This window comes from Neodiprion virginianus, chromosome 2 (assembly GCF_021901495.1).
Source record: "Neodiprion virginianus isolate iyNeoVirg1 chromosome 2, iyNeoVirg1.1, whole genome shotgun sequence".
Taxonomy (NCBI): Eukaryota; Metazoa; Arthropoda; class Insecta; order Hymenoptera; family Diprionidae; genus Neodiprion; species Neodiprion virginianus.
The window spans coordinates 28,356,517-28,374,120 of record NC_060878.1 but is presented as its reverse complement, the minus strand read 5'-3'; the positions used below and the strand labels follow the sequence as shown (position 1 = coordinate 28,374,120).

The window sequence follows — 17,604 nt, the reverse complement described above, 5'->3', positions numbered from 1 at the left end:
GCACGTTTATCCTCCATGTGTAAGTATAAGCATAATGCAACGTTTCTATCACCGCGGTTCGCCTTACTCTGGATATCGGTCAGTCCGGCCTCGGGATTGCCTTTGATTAAATCGTTCCACGGTACTCATTGTCTGTGGCTCAGTTGTCTACGACAGGCGAACCGCAGGTAGGTATATATTCATGAATTTGCCTACGGCGACTGCGCGTATGCGAATCAAAGATCATACGATCAATTATTATACACTTGCTGAGTCGCTACGTACGTACAATCGGACTTTTCAACCCCTTTAAAATATCGAACATGTCTTGTTCCATCACGGAAGATACATTCAGCGTGCTTATTTTAGTTTATCCATTCTTGAACTCGTTTCTCTCGATAGTGTCAAAGATTATAAAGATGAATGTGATCATTACTCAAGATCTGTTGGTAAATTATTATATTATTAGTAAAATATCTTGTGTGTAATTGAATTTCCATGATATTCGCGACATTGCGTTAACGGTGGTGCGAATATCATAGTTATATCGACAAATTTTAATTGTATCAAGGTTTGTTAAGTTGATAAATTCCTCAGTCGTGAAATATAATTGATGCGATGTAAAATGTAGGATACGTCATTGCTTTAAATATGTACAGCAGTAAATAGTACCAAATATCTAGACATTTCAGTGTACAGAGTCTGTTTGTCTGTAAAGAAACTGAAAGAAAAAAAAAGAATTCACTTAACACGATGGCAGCTGTTGAAGTACGGGCAGTACATCAAAAGCTGGTCAAATAAATGATATCTGTCAGATGCTTGATAGATGGTATATTATTTGAAAATTCGAGCCGGCCTTGTTGAAAAGTGTGGAAACAATTGCCGTATGACAACTTGACATAAAAAAAAATTCCGTATTAATTGATATTCCAATTCCACTTTTATACCGCCTGACTTTCTTTACGCCTACGACTGCACTCAAGTGCAGTTGCCTAGATTCAGGCGCACTGCATAAAATCATCACAGAAATGCCCAGTTTAAATACAAACATACCTTCTCTAGATCTTTAATATTTTTATTACGCATGTATTTTCTTGCGATTTCTTGAAGTATAATTTGTGTTTCAAGACCATCTGTAACGAATATGCGATATTTAGACGGTAAAACTCAAAACCTTGGGTAAAAACTACAACTTGCCACCCGTAATTTCTACATCATTTTTTTACCAGCATTGACTGAACATGTATAGGTATATAAACTCACAGCCCTGGGTTATTTTTCGTAACAGATTGTCGGGTTTGGAGATATTAGCAGTTTGACGTATTATCAACCAAGCAACTGACCACGCTGGTAATGAAAGTTCATCGTAACCAACATCTATCGCGTACAAAACGTTGGTAACATATCATCGTTACTGTGAAAGTCACCTCTGGGTTGTAAATTTGATAAAAATTTTCAGCTACAACATTTTTAGTTCCAATTGTTGTGGGAATCTTCGTATGAAGAATTTTTTTCGATTTGTTGAGCAATTTTCAAATTATCCATTGAAAAAATTTAGTGATTCAAGTTTTGAAAATATCTGAAAAATTCTGAAATAGTTTTCTACAAGCGAGATAAGAAGCACGTTAAAGATATGTAGAAGGCTGAACTTATTTTCTGAACTTTTTCCAAGATTCTGAAAAGGGAACTGGATTTTAATTGAAGAAAATTACGGAAATTTTTGAATACCTGAAATTAAACTATATAAATAGATTTTGTCACATGGTATGTACATCGTGGGAAATTTTGAATGCCTATGCGCATGCGCTTCGCGAACAAAATTAATGTCTATGGCTCAAGAAGGTTGAAGGAGGCATCGTTCGTCTTTGCGTTAGTGCAAAAAATGGCCGTACCGACGAGGCCGGCAGCACCGTCTAGCGAGCGAGTAGCGGCGTATCTGCTGCTCTACTTTTACGGAACTCCGTTGAGACGTTCCATGGCGTCATAGTCGTCCAAGTCGTGAGAAATGTGACATTTAGGATCACCAGAAGATAATCGAAAAGTTTTTGAGCGTGATTCAAAAGTGTTGTGAACGAAAAGATTTGTGCGATAAATATTGCGGTGCCAAGTGGATCTTGACAAAGCTTTAACGAACATCAAATATAACCCCGCTGCGCGGACACTGTGAACTGCTTGAATAACAAGCTGTTATGACAGAAAGCGATCTCTTTTGATTTGGCCTAATTTGTATTTGTTTCTTCTGATTTATCGACTTTCTCCGAAGGAATACAAACTCGTAAACAGCGAGGTAAGCCACCGACAATCAAAGCCTTCCCCCCTAACCCCATTCTCGTGCTTATCAAAATGACCAGTTATCCTCACATCTTTTACAAACATTTTATGAAACTTTGGTTAAGTAACACATGAATCAAATTTTCATCACTTCTTTCTTCCGTGTCTAGAATGGGCAGCAACCATCTCTACAGTTTATCATGGGGTGAGTTCGGCAGCTCTTTGGCATCGGCGGCGCAGTTATTACGAGGTCACGGCGAGCTAGTTGACGTCACTTTAGCTGCAGGTGGACGAAGCTTCGCTGCTCACAAAATTGTACTCTGTGCCGCCAGTCCCTTCCTCCTAGATTTGCTTAAGGTGAGACAACTTATGATTGCTGAATTACCCTTGCCGCTATGATAATGTCTGGAACGATGCATCGTCAGTTATATTTTCCATCTTCTCAATCATTTTTAGAGCACTCCGTGTCAACATCCTGTCATAATGCTTGCTGGAATCGGAGCCGAAGACTTAGAATCTCTTTTAGAATTTGTCTACAGAGGTGAAATCAGCGTCGAACCCTCTCAACTTCCGTCTCTTCTTCAGGCGGCTCACTGTCTAAATATTCATGGACTAACACCACCTACTGTTCTTACCGAAGTAAGTTCAATGTGTTAATCAGTTCAGAAAAATGACATTTTTCAGAGATTTTACAAGCTTACAAAACTCAGGAAATTTGTAATCTATTTGAAAAAATGGAATTTTCATACACCAATATTGAGAAATTCAGAAGATATAAAAATTGAAATTATGCGTGTAACTCAAGTACGATTTATGTGTCCTTTTCTGTCTATGTTCCTTACTCAGAATGATAGCTTTTGCGGCAGTGCAAAAACACTTTTAAACCATACTTTGGTTGCATAAAGTTGAGTGTGCGCCACGTATGAAAATTCTTTTTATGCCCTGCATATTTATAATATTCGTCTTCGTGCTCGCCAACGACGTGTATTACAAACTTACGCTCAGGGTAAAAAGACCCACTTCACCTCCTTGATATCCAATCTTGTCTAAAATTGTAATCACTTTCCAATTTCCACTTCTATGTTTTGACTATTCTTCTTTCTTTTTTCTTCTAGAATGGCGAGGAAATTCCTCTGTCAGCAATCCCAGCAGCCAGTGAGGCCTTAGCTCGTGATGTTATCAACTCCTATCTACCGCTGAGGCGGAGAAAAAGACGAACGAAATCGTCTTCTTCGTCGTGCAAGTGGCCAAGAACTGACGACAATCACGACACTGAAAACAGACCGCTCGAAGCACACAATCAGGACAGTAGAACGACTATGGAATACGAACGTAGTAAACATGACGAGAGTGGCGGAAACCATGGTGATGAGTCAGGTAAATTTTATAATTAGTACTTTTCTATACCTGTTTTATTCCTTTGTTAAAATAAATTTTCTTAGTGATGGAATAACTGTTACTTGTGTTCTGTGTCCGATGAATCTGTCAATGTTGTTATGATATCTGTGAATTTGTTAATGGTTATTTAAGGCTGAGAGATCTATTCACTAGAATTGTCGCTTGGGAAACGGACACAAGCACAACCATCAATTGGGTTGAACTGCTTTTTAATTGGATACAAATACAATATTTTTGATGAGCGAAATTCTATCAACAATCAATACGCATAGCATTGTTTCAAGGCTGTTTACTGTTCCTATTTTTATTTCGTCGTGATCTAAAGTTATGTTCATACAATGAAAATTGCACTATTTCAAATATGATATCGACAAATACTGTGGCGTATTCAAGTGTTCAGTTTTAGGATATCAAGATATTTGTCTTTTACCACGGTTCTTTCCATCAAACATGTCATTTATTTACTATATTTCAATGGATGACGCTTCGAGTATGGATTTAAAAAAATCATGAAAAGTGCAACACTTGAAATGGATCAGGTAATAGACATGGAGTTTTGAATGATTTACTTATTATTCCTTTTCAAACATTTACTTTGAACAGATACTTCTAGTAGTTTTTGCAACTATAACGCAATTAGTAAGAGATGTTTCATAGCAGCACAGCCCTAATGAAATAAAATTTATAAAAAAACAACTTGCCACACAAACCAATATCTCGAAAATATTGAAATCTTGTTGCTTTTGCTACACAGTACTCGAATAAGCCTGAAGAAAGGTGCAGTTTATATTTTATTGATGAACTTATCTCTAGCTCTTCGGAATAATGAAATACAGTAACATATCAGCCAGCTAGTCACATTCAATGAATTCACTGTAATACTGTAAAGGTCAGTTCAGCCCTGAATGGTAACATTGTGTTTGTGTCTGTCAACAGTTAACGATCGTTCGGAATATTCTAACCGTCATGGGTCTCATTCACCTCCACTGCATCATTCGACACCTATATCCTGTGAAGATTCTCAAGGGACAGCAAACCAAGATCCACCGGATTCTGAGCCACACCTTCACACCCTGATGCCGATGCAGCAATACTCTCCGTTGCACATACCTTCTTTTCCAAACTCTTTAAATATTGGCTTACCTCCAAGTGTACCGATTCCAATCAACTCCTCAACCCCTGGTTGTACTTCCGTGAATGCCATGATGCTTGGAGCCTCAAAAATACGAGGTGCATCAGATTGTCCGGGTGTTTGTCCTTTGTGTGGAGCAACGTTGCGCCAAGCCAGAAATTTGCGACGACATCTTCTTTCGTCGTGCAAATACCGTTTTAACGCCAATTCTAGCCAGCACAGCTCTTCCGATCCAATGATTATTGAGATTAAACCCGAAGTTGAGATCCCTGGGTACACTGGGCAGTCTGTCAATTACGGAACTGATAGTGGAAGCAGTGGTTGTGAACAAATTGAGTGCAAACCGAGTCCTTTACCATCTTCATCGCCACACGGTTCTCTTGTATCGCCGCATGGATCGAACATGGTTTCACCGCGAAGTAATATATCATCGCCAACGATTGCCAGATGAAAAAAAAGTGCGCGATTAAAGCGAAAGCGAATCAAAGCGTACAGCAGAGATTAAACTCGTTTAATCTTAATATAATACTACTATTTTATAACATTCTTATCAGGTACTTAACGGAGAAAACGGGGCTTAGAGTTGACAACTCCTATTGTTGATCAAATTCTTCCATTTACTTTCGACTGCATGACACATTAATATTAGTAATTAGTTTTTAGAATAATATTTAGAGTGAGTTTTAGTTTTTAAATACTGCCCAATCGTAATACAATCCTGTACTGATTCCAAATTGTATAAACGGTAATAGGGCTATAATTTTTGAATCTTCTTTTCGAAACTTGCTTACCGTAAGAGATATATTTTAATACTCATTTCTGATTTATTCATTCGCATGTAGTTGATTCTAAGTAACTTCCGTCACGAAACCCTATGTGGCTGTTGACTATTGGGGAGTAAATATTACTATTATTATTATTATTATTATTTTTTTGCAATCATTGTTTTATTTAAATATTCTCTTTTTTTACTTGGGCTTACACTCCTTTGCTAGAATTAGGTATTATTTTTCTCACACATTTCATTTCATTGACCTCCAAATTTGTCATTCAATATCACGAAACAATTACTAAGCTCAACGATGATAAATAGAAGGGTAACAGTAATTAAATACATATTTGTCCAGTGATTTGAGTCTTCGAAGAAAATACAAACAGATATTACTCTATAGGATATGAGAGCAATTTTAAGAAATGTACATTGTATTGTTAATCTCATAAAAATTTGTAAATAAAATTCCTATGAACACGAAACAACGACGAGTAAGTAATTTAATTCAGTACTTAATTCTCAGAACAGTTTTAAACTTTTTGTGTGGATGCTTGCAAACGCCTGATTGCAGGTAAAATGCATCTCGAAGAAATGTATTGAACAAAAAAGAGTAAAGGCAGAAATACTCGATGTCAACTATTGGTCAATCTTTTCCATTACAGGAGATGGAAATTCAAAAGCCAGGAGTATGTCCGATCAGCCAGCAACTTGCCCATTGTGCGGGGCAATCTTACGTCAATCAAGAAACTTGAGAAGACACTTGGAGCTACTTCATTTTGGAAACGGTAAACCAAGCAAAGGCAGTGTCCGTGTTAAGCACAGAAAAAATGAGCGTATGGACGATCTGCATCGTGCGTCACAAATACTGCTAAACAATCGAGAACCACATGCGACGGCTGCAGATTTGTCGAGTATGACGTCTTCGCGAGATCATCCTAACATGAGATTAACCGAAAGTTCTGACATGCAAACGGTCACTCCGTTATCGATGGTTTCTTCCACTGCCAGTGTTTCCAGTGTTTCAAATTTGAGCCTACCAGGTGAGTGGCAAGCTGCGGGTAAGTTAACATTGTCGAATTTTCAATTTCAATTGAATTTCTGCTTTCTCACTCATCTAGGAAACATAATGGTTCCGGGAAGCGTCGCAGGATCTGGAGAACAGCCTTGCCTTTCTGGAAGCATACCTGTAAGTTCTTGCGCCGGCCCGATGGGTCCACCCAACAACGGCATATACGCTTCGGATGGTACAGCTGGCATGTTGAGTTGTCTGCTTCCACCGTTGCCTTCGTTGCCATCGCTGCCTTCTTCCCATGATGTTTTCCGGCATGGAGAAATGTTGCGAGCTGGCGTTACATATTACGATACTTCAAGGCAACAATCTAGACACATTCATCGCGCTGACGTAACGTAAAATCTTTACTGTTTGTTTTAGGAATTACAAAGAAAGCGTGTAATTATTGAAGATTATTGAAACTATTGTTATACCACATATTAGGCGGGACAAAGATAGATCTAGCATACACTTTCGGCCAAAAGTTTGGGTCCACCAAGCGAAATTTCTTGCTGTACTAAAAATTAGATACCGGACTCAAATATAAAGATAATTAGACGTTCCAAAAAGTGTTTTGAAGAAGATAAATGTACCTTCATTTTGCTTTTTTGGAAAATTCTCTAGTATTTTTTTGGCCCTGCAAAGTATTTTTGAACATGGCCGTTATAGGCAATATTTTAGTCACCGGAAATTAATTCCGAATCTTGGGGAAAAATTTTCCTCGGTTTTTTGTATGACAAACGTAAAAAGAATATCAAAACCTACATTTTCGTTTTTTAAAAAGTTTCGTACGATTTTTTTTCGTCCCAATATTGCATTTTTAGCTAAACAAGACATGTTTTAGACAAAAAGCTGTAATTCAATAGCTAGGGGGCTTTAGAGAAAATATCAGAAGGGTAAAACGTTGCATGGGTTCACACTGGAGTAGTCTGAATTTTTTCAGAATTAAAAAAAATAATTTTTTTACTTAACTTTTTAACTTAACTTTTTAACTTTGGATCAAGATTCTGGTGAGTGGAGGGGCAATACTTTCGGTTAGAATTTGGAGAATCATCGTCAGTTGAGTTGTTGTGTCTCGTAAACTATCGGATTTAAGGCAAAATATTAAAAAAAAAACTTTCAGCTTTTGAACTTGTTTTTTAGTGCAAGAAAAAAAAAGAAAAGCCAGCCCATATTTATCGATACATTCATTTTTTCGCGATAATTAGATATGACATGCCTTGATTACGTAAAGTAATAATCGTGCCTCGTTTTTCTATACGAAGTTCTTTATATTCAGTCAATTTTACACCTTAAGACTTTGCGAAGCAGAAAAAATTCAAAAATATTGTAGAAAATTTTACAAAAACGCAAAACAAAGGTAAATATGTCTTTTAAAATGCCGTTGGAACGTTTGGTGATCTTTATTTTTGAGTCTGCTCTCTATTAGTGCAGCAAGAAATTTTACCTGGTGTACCCAAATTTTTGGCCGGCCGGTTTTGTATATAAACGACGAATTGTTCATAGGATTTTTTAAATGACGGTAACCGTACTTTTCTTGTGTCTCATACTAGTAATAACACTATTCAAGCAAACTTTCAGTCCTAGAGCTTTTACGTTGTAAGGGGAAAATCATAGCTTAAAGTAGAGAAATGTCTTTGTAGAGCACCTTTACTTAATTTTAATGCTTGATTAGTGAATATAAATTAGTGATAACTTTCTTGTGCTTGTACAGATACTATGGAAATTTTGCTTGATGCGGGATTTAAGAACATTCAACAGGAATTTAAATATGTTTATGATAAATAATTTACACAACGTCCAGGTATGGAAAATGAATTAGACAAGATGAATATTAAGAGGTATATTGTATTTAATTTTTTAACACTAAAAATTTGTTGATGTGTATACGAGAAGGCTGGAGCAGCCACTTTTTTTCTACGTGAAATGATTGAAAAAAATTTGTACTTTACCGAGTTCAATTATTGTTCATTGCTTCCGATATAAAGTTTCTTCTCTACGTAAGTACTAAGTACTAAACCTCAAATAATCATGCTACTATTTTTACATAAATATTCGACATTGCATTTTTTAAAGTATTCGCACTGTTGTTGCAACGGTAAATCATGTGAATTGCTGTTATTTAGCGTAAATCTAAAAACGAAAATACTACTGCATAAATCATCGCTATACGATACGTATGCGGATTCAATATAATGATTAAATCTCAGAATCTGTGCAGTTGCTTATCACTCTACGAATTGTGACTAAGTCGTTGCTTTCAGAGAATTGTATTTTTGATTATGTTACAGCTCTACGTAAATTAGAAAACCGTACTAAGGAAGGAAACTTACTTAAAATAATTCAATAATTGAGGATAATACAGGGACAGGCAAAAGTGAAATGTACTCCTAATGATAAATCATGGAGGAACAAAATGCTTATGGAACATAACTTGAGGTATTTGACTGTTTCACTAGAATAATGGCACTTTAGAAATTATAGCAGATCAGACGATCTATGTTCATCGTTTTTAATGTACTATTGATTTTTCTGGATGTGGGTATCTTTGAATATTCCTTTACTTGGTGCTTCAGGTTTCTCAGTACTAATAAATAAGCCGGTCGCAAAGTGTCTTTGAATTGAATGTAAATTATTACGATTACCATTTACTTCCACCAACAACAATAAAGTTAAAATTTTACATTGTCAATGTCTGAATAATCTGCACATCTTCATTGAGCAAAAAAATAAGAAATAAGATTAATACTTCATATGACTCATTTTGGCAGTTCAATTGCTGCTCAAATTTTTACAAATATCCGAAATGCTTGATAGTTCAATGAAACAAAAAAAAAATCGGGACGCTTTTTGATTTGTAATCGTATAATAATATGCATATTATAAATATACCAATACATGAATAATATTTATATTAAATTTTGTAAAAGTATAAACATGTTTATGTTAACATTTGTCATTTGAATTACTGTGACATTTACGTTTTTGTTTATGGTTATATGTTTATACAAACGGAAAATATGGAGTTTTCCAATAAATTGTACCTCTGAAAACTGTGTAAAGAAAAACGACATTGAAAATCTAGAATGAATAGAAAGTTGGGAAAAAAAATCAACGTACAGTTGAGATGTAATTATGTATGATAAAAAGTGAAATTAGATCACGCCTTGATACATGCAACCCACGTGCGTGACGCATCATCTAATAAGCTGCATTCTTACTATGTATAGCTGGAAAGAAGCGCCGTCCTGGTGGCAAATTTACGTACTACTTTTGCCGCAAAGAGGTCAATTCGTCAAGTTTATTCCTTTCGTTTTTTGTTATTACAAAATTTTCCTGTCACGTTCAACAATATGGAATACTTGAACAGTGAATTCGGGTTCATATATTGATTAGACACTACTGGTTAATTCTGCAATACTATCTTACGGAGATAAGTTGCAGATGAAGAAATGGAACGTCGCAGTCATGGCATTACAATGATCGGTCAGTATCGGTGATTTTGAAATGCTAGTGAATTTAGATATGTTTTACTTCTAGTATTTGTATATCTAATCTGCACAAAATTTTATATTTGATGCCAGTGGTATTTTGCAAATCTAATTGATCTGTTGTCCAAAGCTTCTCTTTATTGCTGCTCAGTTATAGAACGTCAAATTAACTACCATGACTACTCGTGAAAAAAGCTCGTGATTTGTGACGGATCACATTTTAGTAGAAAATTGACACGGTAACTTGGCTATTTTAGATGCGAGCGGATCTCGAGACGCAGAAAGAGTAACACGTATTCATAATTTGTTGAATTCGTCTTCCAGTCATCGAAAGTGATAATTATAACTCGTAAAAAAAAGAATAATAAACAAATAAATATAGCAGGGCAGTATTTTCTGCTGTCATACGTGTGGAGTCAACGATTATTCGCGCATGTTTATAGTATGTTGTTTGCGTGATGCTGCAACTTCTAAATTAATTTGCGCATGCAATATACAACTATTTGCACGTTATATTGAGCGTCGTATTGAGTATTACGCGTTTTGAATATACGAATCTCTATGTTAGTTATGATAATGAATGTTATTTTTGGGACAAACCGCGAATACCAACACACCAGTGTTTGCTGACACTAGTAATTGCCTATAATCACACCTGTGCAAATCCCAGAGAAGGAAAACAAATTGACCAATAACAGCGTGCTTTAATTAATAGAAAAGAAAAAAAAACAAATAACTAAAATTGGTCAATTGAATTCTAATAACAATTGGGACGCGTCAACTGACGACAGCAATTATTCTTATCGCAAGGACAACCCGTTAGGAAATGTACAAATTAGCAACACATGTTATATTAGTTTATTTTCTTCTTACGGTTCGCGCACTAGTCAGTTTATCTAAAGCAACGTTTTGCAGTTTGTATCGTTGTCACATGTTCGTCAACTTCCGCTTGGCCTTCGTTCTGTAAAATAATCCCGAAATTCCTGCAGGAAAACAAAATAGAAACGACGGCGCGTCGTAGTGCGAAGTAATAATGAAAATCACAATTTCATACACGTCGCGAGACCGTTTCCCGAGTACTTGCAAATTCTGTTGGCCATGGAGTGAGGCGATAATAAAAGTTCGGAGTAAACTAGACCGGCGTAGTGCCTTTGTTGCAGAAGAGAGAAACGCCGGACTTTCGAGAGCTGCAGAGGGTTTTGATTTACAGTCGAGACTATGCAGGAAGCTTGAGATTTCGTTAAAAAGTTATAACATAACGATGGCGTGTACGCCATTTTAACTTTTCCGTCTCAAAACTTTTGGTCCAGCTCTAGCTCAAGTCGTTGCTTGCTGCGCTGGTTGTGCGCTCCCGCGTTTCACATTTTTATCACTCAATTTCAACATGCTTGAAAAGTTGGCGTGCTGCATAATATACCGACTCGTTTCAAGTTTCGTCCCTTATTATTATTTTCATCATCATCATTATTATTATCATGTCCGCCTCCGTGCAATGAGGGTTTTATTCCTATATACGTACGTACACGTACGTATTTCACCTGAAATGAATACAAGATTACGTGGACGTTGACAATTGTGCATGTGGCACACGTGTATTGCAATCCGCTCCTTTTTCTCACAGGTGAAAATAGAGAGGAGGTTTAATCAGCGAGAGAGTCGTAAAACGAGAGGCACCTAATTACACCAGCACATACCGCAATCATGTATGTACACTTGGGGACAATGAATCTGAGAGGGCTAATTTTTTACACTAGACAGTTATGTTGGCAGCGCCGGAAAACCTACGGCGCCATAGTCGGCCGAGCGCGAAACTAAGTCAATCTCAATAAATAAAACCTAACCGATGACCGTTGAATCTAACCCTAGAATACCGCGGGGATAATGATTTGTTGGCTTGACACGTATGTATTTTGGTCGGTTACATCACACATATGAACCTGATAACGTTATGCTGCGAAGGATGGAACACGGAGCTGAGCAGAAACTAAATTGTTTTATTGTGGTCAAGTGGGATGCTGCATGGCGAAGGCTCGAGCAGAGAAGCGCAGAACAGCCCGCATTGCAGGAGATACTGGACATCGAAGCTCCGTGTGTTTTGTCTCGCGTTATAAATCACTCTACAAACGACGCACAGACGTAAAACCCGTAGTGAAATTAAACTTTCCTCCGATTTTTTTAACCGCTCAGATTGTTCTCACAACGATTCCAATCGCTTGCGCGTGTCACGCGGAATTTAGGTAGGCATTCAAATTTTCCCGCCCTCGACGTGTCTGGCAAACAATTGAGTGACGATTTTTTCTTTCGTATAATTATTCCGTCGAATTGGCCGACCGATGAAACATATTTATCGCCCGGGATATCCGTTTTCGGGATAGGCGTCTATGGTCGTAAAATTTTCCCGTTTGCTCTCGGGAGAGATGTTGCCGCGCGTCAAGGGAGTGTTTTTACGTTTGGCAGTTGAATGTTTTTATCCAAAACAGGGGAGATCCTCCTTCTCTCGGTGACTGCCTGATCCGCGAGCTTCTGGCCCTCGTTTCATTCCTAAGCGAGTTCTGGAGCCTCGCTCATTGTGCCCCCCGTCTGTGATAAATATCGTCAGGGTGAAAGGACCGGCCGGTGGGTATATATGTAGGTATATACAACCCTCGACGCCCGAGAGAAATATCCGAATTTCAAATGACAAGAAGTAGAACGGCAGCCGGCAGAGCCAGGAAGGCCGGGAACAACGGAGAGTTCAGCTGCGCCCGGGTCGATAAACAAAACGCTGTTTAAAGCAAGCGTAAACAATTAATTGAGAGCGTCTGGATGGAGGTGAAAGATTACAGAGCGACCTTTCCGACTGCTTGGAAAAGCTTCGTTCCAACGGTCAATGGACGATCCGTTGATCGTCGACACCGAGGTACGCAAACGGTGTAACGAATTCTGAAATTTTTCACGTCGAATGTATCACCGATTTATTTATTTATTTACTTATTTATTGAACACAAAACGGGTAGTTACCCAATATAAAGTATATAAATCAATTTAGCATACTTATATGTGTAACAAAATATGTCGATAACCTTTATACAAACAAGTTTTTACTTAAATGAATGAAATTAGTTATATATTTGTTTATATTGACAAGATTCATTTCTCTTTGCAGTGAAGATATATCTCTGTCAAGTTAAAATTCGTATGGAATAATAGAATTTAATCTTACTCCATAATTCACTAATGTCCGAGTTATTATTCATGAGATTGAAGATGAAAAGAGATTATTCGTTACTCCAGTCAGCTTTAGTGTACGAATATGTGTTCAACCGGAATCCAGTGTATGATTGGATTTATTTATTTTTCAGATGAACTTTAAGCTCTCGGAAACGACAACGTGCAGCCTGGGGCTACGGTTTCACGATTGCATACCAGTTCAACATAGCGTCTGTACGGACATCGATGCTGCCTATGCCTACCAAGTTACACGTTACAAAGGCTTATTGACGGTTACTACAGATTCTATGTATGTATTTTCGGAATTATCACTGCTTACAAGCTGCCGCAGCGTGTTAATCGACTCTGGTCAGTTATCTGTCCTGACGTTCAAGCAGTTCGTTAGAATCATCCGAGCAGACACGGCGCGCGGATTGGACCGTGTCGTCAGTTTTGTCGTATTTCACGGTTCTGTCGGCCTCGTTAAAGATGCGACGCGTGTGTTCTAAACAAGCCTGCAATTATTCATAAAGTATATTGCCCACGATATTTTTCGAAATAAAAATTCAAAGTTTTGCGATTTTGGTCATCTGCTGAAAATTAACAAAAGACGCTACTTCTCAACGAATGAAGCGCTAGTTGAGAACCGGCGGATCATTTTTCCACTATTAGTGAACAGTTTTTACCCACTAGCGGAAAAATGGTTCGCCATTCCCCAACTATGGACGTAAATCATTGAGACATAGCGTCCTTTGTTCATTTTCACCTGGCGGCCAAAATTGTCTATTTTTATATTTTACTTGTGAAAGAAATCATTTCACAAAACCCGCCGGAATAACATTAATTGTATAAATCAATCCAAATGTCAGTGATATTATCATGATATTATAACATTGTTTCGATTATACGGTGGATTATAAACGTTCATCCAGCCTGTTTGTCATTCGAACGATCATTTCCTCCGAAGACCACAACCACAAGTTGTTGGCAAGTTGTTGGTACGATTTTCATAGTTTCGTCTTCGATATCTCTATTTGTTATCGTCTTGTTGTACACATTCGCATAACAGATAAAAGGCCCAATTTCTTTTCACCCACTAACGAAGTGCGATTGTCTCGTAGGTCTCTAAAGATGAACGAGGAAATACCCAAACGAGCCATTCATGCACCTGCAGTAATCTATTTATCCGTTCACCTCTCACCTCCCCCCCCCCCCCTCCCTGTCTCTCTCTCTCTCTCTCTCTCTCTCTGTCGAAGACACGTGGACTGGAAGACGACCCAGTTCCGACGGTGAGACGTGAACCATACGTACCTACAGTGCTCGGAAAGGAATCGTAAAGATAGTAACCGGTTACTGTGGTACTTTGCATGAGTATTGGGCACGTGTGTAACAGTCGCGACGGACTCGAACGGTTTCAACAAACACATAATCACATAGGAAATTATAGACCGAGCGTATGCCTGGGTGGGAATAATTTGTGGACGATTCAGTGTGCGAAAATTATTTTTCAAACTGTCGATTTCGTTCAACTTTTACCGTGAGTAGATATACACCGTAAAAGCTTTCTCTCTCTCTATTTACATATATTTCTTTGTTCAGTCTTTGTATACCGTTGCTTTTCCTCCCACTGCTCGTGGGAATTTTTTCATCGAAAGTTTAACCGTAACACAATTCGGGACTTTCCCGTAGTCTTTGCACCGCTGCAGCTGACCGATGGGACATTCGCAATCGCTTTGGTGACGTCAGTTCAACTTTTCTCGTATCTCTTGGCCGCCGTATTGCCAGCTGCAATTATATGCCAGTAAAGAAAAACGGTAAACCTCATACGGTTGCGGACTGTTCTGTAAAAATAACCAACAATGATAAATTTCAGAACGTAGAAAAGGTCACGTGTTTATATTTCACGCTGTTTATATATTGTACGTGTATGCATTTATAATATTTGCACACTTGAGTATGCATATTTTTGGATTCTGAAATTGTGGGCGTAAATTCACGTTCTTAAACGTTCAAATATTACTTACATACCAACAAATTATTCGTGTTGAATGATTGCTGTTATAATATCGCTGTGTGTCGAGTGATAGAATGTACAGAGGAAAAACATGATGCCGATAGACAAACCACGATTCATGCCTATGCGTACATCTGCCAAAGTGTTCGGTGGTTAAAAATTCACGTTTTACGAACCGCGCGGTATTCTGTCACTCTTTTAAAGTTTCCCCTTCGGAGCTTTTAAACTGGAGCTTTTATCCCCGGTTTCCAAGGCGGAGGTGATACATGGATTTTCGGGTTCTATTTCAAACGTACAGATATCTCGGATTGACGGATATTCCTGCCCCGACGGTCTCGTTCTTGCGACATTTAGAATCATTTATCAACTTTGCATAATATACAGCGAACACTCTTGTATTTAACCCAATCTGTAGCTGCGGATAAGAATTCGAAACCCGCGACATCGGGGTCTGATTGATGAAAATAAACCTCAGTACAAAAAGCTCACGCAATTTTTTCATTCGAAACACTTGCGAGCGAAAAGACAATATTTGAATTCCAAGCCAGTTTTACCTGAGATTATGAAATCTTTTGCGGTTAGAGCTTTGGTAAAGTGTTACATGCATGGGTATCGGTTCATTTTTTGAACACTATTATTTGACGAAATGAGTAATTTTTTGTACATATACGTATAGAAACGGCTTGATTGTGAACCTGTGTAGATTTTCAGATATTTTTTATCTTCTTCCAGAGCGTTAGAAATTGTCATATTATACATAAGCCGCTCATACATTCAATTGCTAGAATGACGAAATACTTCGGTATTCACAGTTCACTGTATTTTATGCACCGGAACGATGTTTTTCTTACACCGATGCATACATTCACAATGACGAAACAATATTTTGTAGTTGAACGGCACTTGTCATTATTGCAATCGCTGGTACGTAACATAAATAAAGCGTAAAAACTGCCGTCGATCAGACCACGGATACATATGTATACGTACTCCTGAAAAAATATCGGCTCCTTTTACGTTATTGGCGAGTTCTCGATGCACGTATACGCGTGTAGAATTGTTGCGCGCGTGTGCCTTTCACGCGGACAACTGATAAGAGCGGCCCAAGTCAAACCTCGTTGTCAGTTAATTTATACGTAACAGTTTCGCGAAGTTTGCAGTCGCGTCGTACTTTCGTGCTAGATATACCTAGTTGAAAGATTATCCTCGCGGCGTGTAAAGTTCGGCAGAGTAGTTCCTTTGCTGTATGTATGTACCTACACACATACATAGATGCGTACTCGAAAACTCTCTGCAGAGTCAAATCGAGCGCTGGAAATCCTCGCTCCGTGCCAAACATCGCGATATCCGTAAGCTTAGCCAATTTTATCACGACGAAATTTGCGGTAAATAATCAGCGAGTCAACCGTGAAAAGAGTGCTTGATGTTTGGATTCGAGTAAAACGTGCATCGATTAATCGGTTGATTAAAGTCAAACCGATTCAGCGTTGTCCGCAATAAAATCGATCGATTCTTCAACGTGGAAATCTGCCCGTTCACCTGGCACGTTAGAGAACGCGTTCATCGCGATGAAATTGCCTTAGCAGTCCATTGTGAGAAACTCATTTGAAACACACACTCACCGTGCGATTAAACGGTGCCTAATTATTCCAAGGCAACGATTGATTCAGCTTTCAGCACAGATCGCGAAGACGCGGAATTCCGAACTCCCTCCGATCAAGGAGAGTGCCGAACTGCGATCCAGCGATCGCGGAACAGACTCGGAGTGATTGCAGAGCCTCTGCAAATGCTATTTCTGGATCGCGTCTGTGTCGTGGAAGTGATTGTGCACAACTGCAGGCTGCAGGCTGCGGTTTCCGAGTGTACGATTGACTTTTTTCAAATAAAATGGAAGTCAAACGTCTCGGCCGAGAGTCCGAGAGTTCCGACGACAGCGATCTCGAGGTCGAACATCCACTGATTCGGGACGCCGTCGAGAAGCCGAAGTCCCGGAATCCTGACTTCGTCAAGCGGAACCGGCGGATGGACGTCGAGGGCGACCTGCGATTGGTGAGTGCCGCAAGCTTTCTCCTTTGTGACAAATTTCACTGTATTACGATGATATATTATCTTACTTCGCTGCACGCGCGCTTATTCAGAGCCAAACGCAAAAGTGACGCGTCGTGATGGTTGAATTTTAATTTAATCTTCGCGTTACACCGGATAAGACGTATCAAAATTCTTGTATCTTTTTTTCAACTCTGTCCTACTTCGCGATCACCGAAGCGCGGCGTTACAACATATTTCAGACGATTTGTCTTTATCTTT

At 38.5% G+C, this 17,604-nt stretch overlaps 2 protein-coding genes across 6 annotated transcripts in view; both read left to right on the top strand.

The window, feature by feature from the left end:
- Positions 1-1,912: 1,912 nt before the first annotated feature.
- On the top strand, positions 1,913-9,684 carry LOC124297653 (broad-complex core protein isoforms 1/2/3/4/5-like). Of its 3 annotated transcripts, XM_046748905.1 has the most exons (7): positions 1,913-2,266; positions 2,421-2,607; positions 2,707-2,889; positions 3,366-3,627; positions 6,215-6,592; positions 6,671-6,954; positions 8,318-9,684. In XM_046748905.1, the coding sequence occupies exons 2-7, from the start codon at positions 2,422-2,424 to the stop codon at positions 8,423-8,425; spliced, it is 1,401 nt and encodes a 466-aa protein (XP_046604861.1). In that variant the 5' UTR covers positions 1,913-2,266; position 2,421; the 3' UTR covers positions 8,426-9,684. The 3 variants fall into 3 exon arrangements, with proteins under 3 accessions (XP_046604861.1, XP_046604863.1, XP_046604862.1); XM_046748906.1 differs by lacking the exon at positions 8,318-9,684 and having other exon boundaries at positions 1,914-2,266; positions 6,671-7,751; XM_046748907.1 differs by lacking the exons at positions 6,215-6,592; positions 6,671-6,954; positions 8,318-9,684 and adding an exon at positions 4,585-6,050.
- Positions 9,685-13,514: 3,830 nt separating this feature from the next.
- LOC124297181 (venom dipeptidyl peptidase 4) overlaps positions 13,515-17,604 on the top strand; it is a 216,837-nt gene continuing 212,747 nt past the window's right edge. The window contains exons 1-2 of one of the 3 annotated variants that reach the window (XM_046747911.1): positions 13,515-13,593; positions 16,968-17,346. In XM_046747911.1, the coding sequence (XP_046603867.1) occupies positions 17,185-17,346 (162 nt within the window). In that variant the 5' untranslated portion in view covers positions 13,515-13,593; positions 16,968-17,184. Of the gene's footprint in view, positions 13,594-13,704; positions 13,816-14,577; positions 14,821-16,967; positions 17,347-17,604 lie in introns of those variants that run through there. The other 2 variants (XM_046747912.1, XM_046747913.1) reach the window with 2 other exon arrangements.

Coding starts and splice junctions, on each gene's coding strand:
- LOC124297653 (XM_046748905.1), top strand. CDS start 2,422: ATGGGCAGCAACCATCTCTACAGTTTATCATGGGGTGAGTTCGGCAGC. Junction 2,608..2,706: donor TCCTCCTAGATTTGCTTAAG/GTGAGACAACTT, acceptor AATCATTTTTAG/AGCACTCCGTGTCAACATCC. Junction 3,628..6,214: donor AAACCATGGTGATGAGTCAG/GTAAATTTTATA, acceptor TTTCCATTACAG/GAGATGGAAATTCAAAAGCC.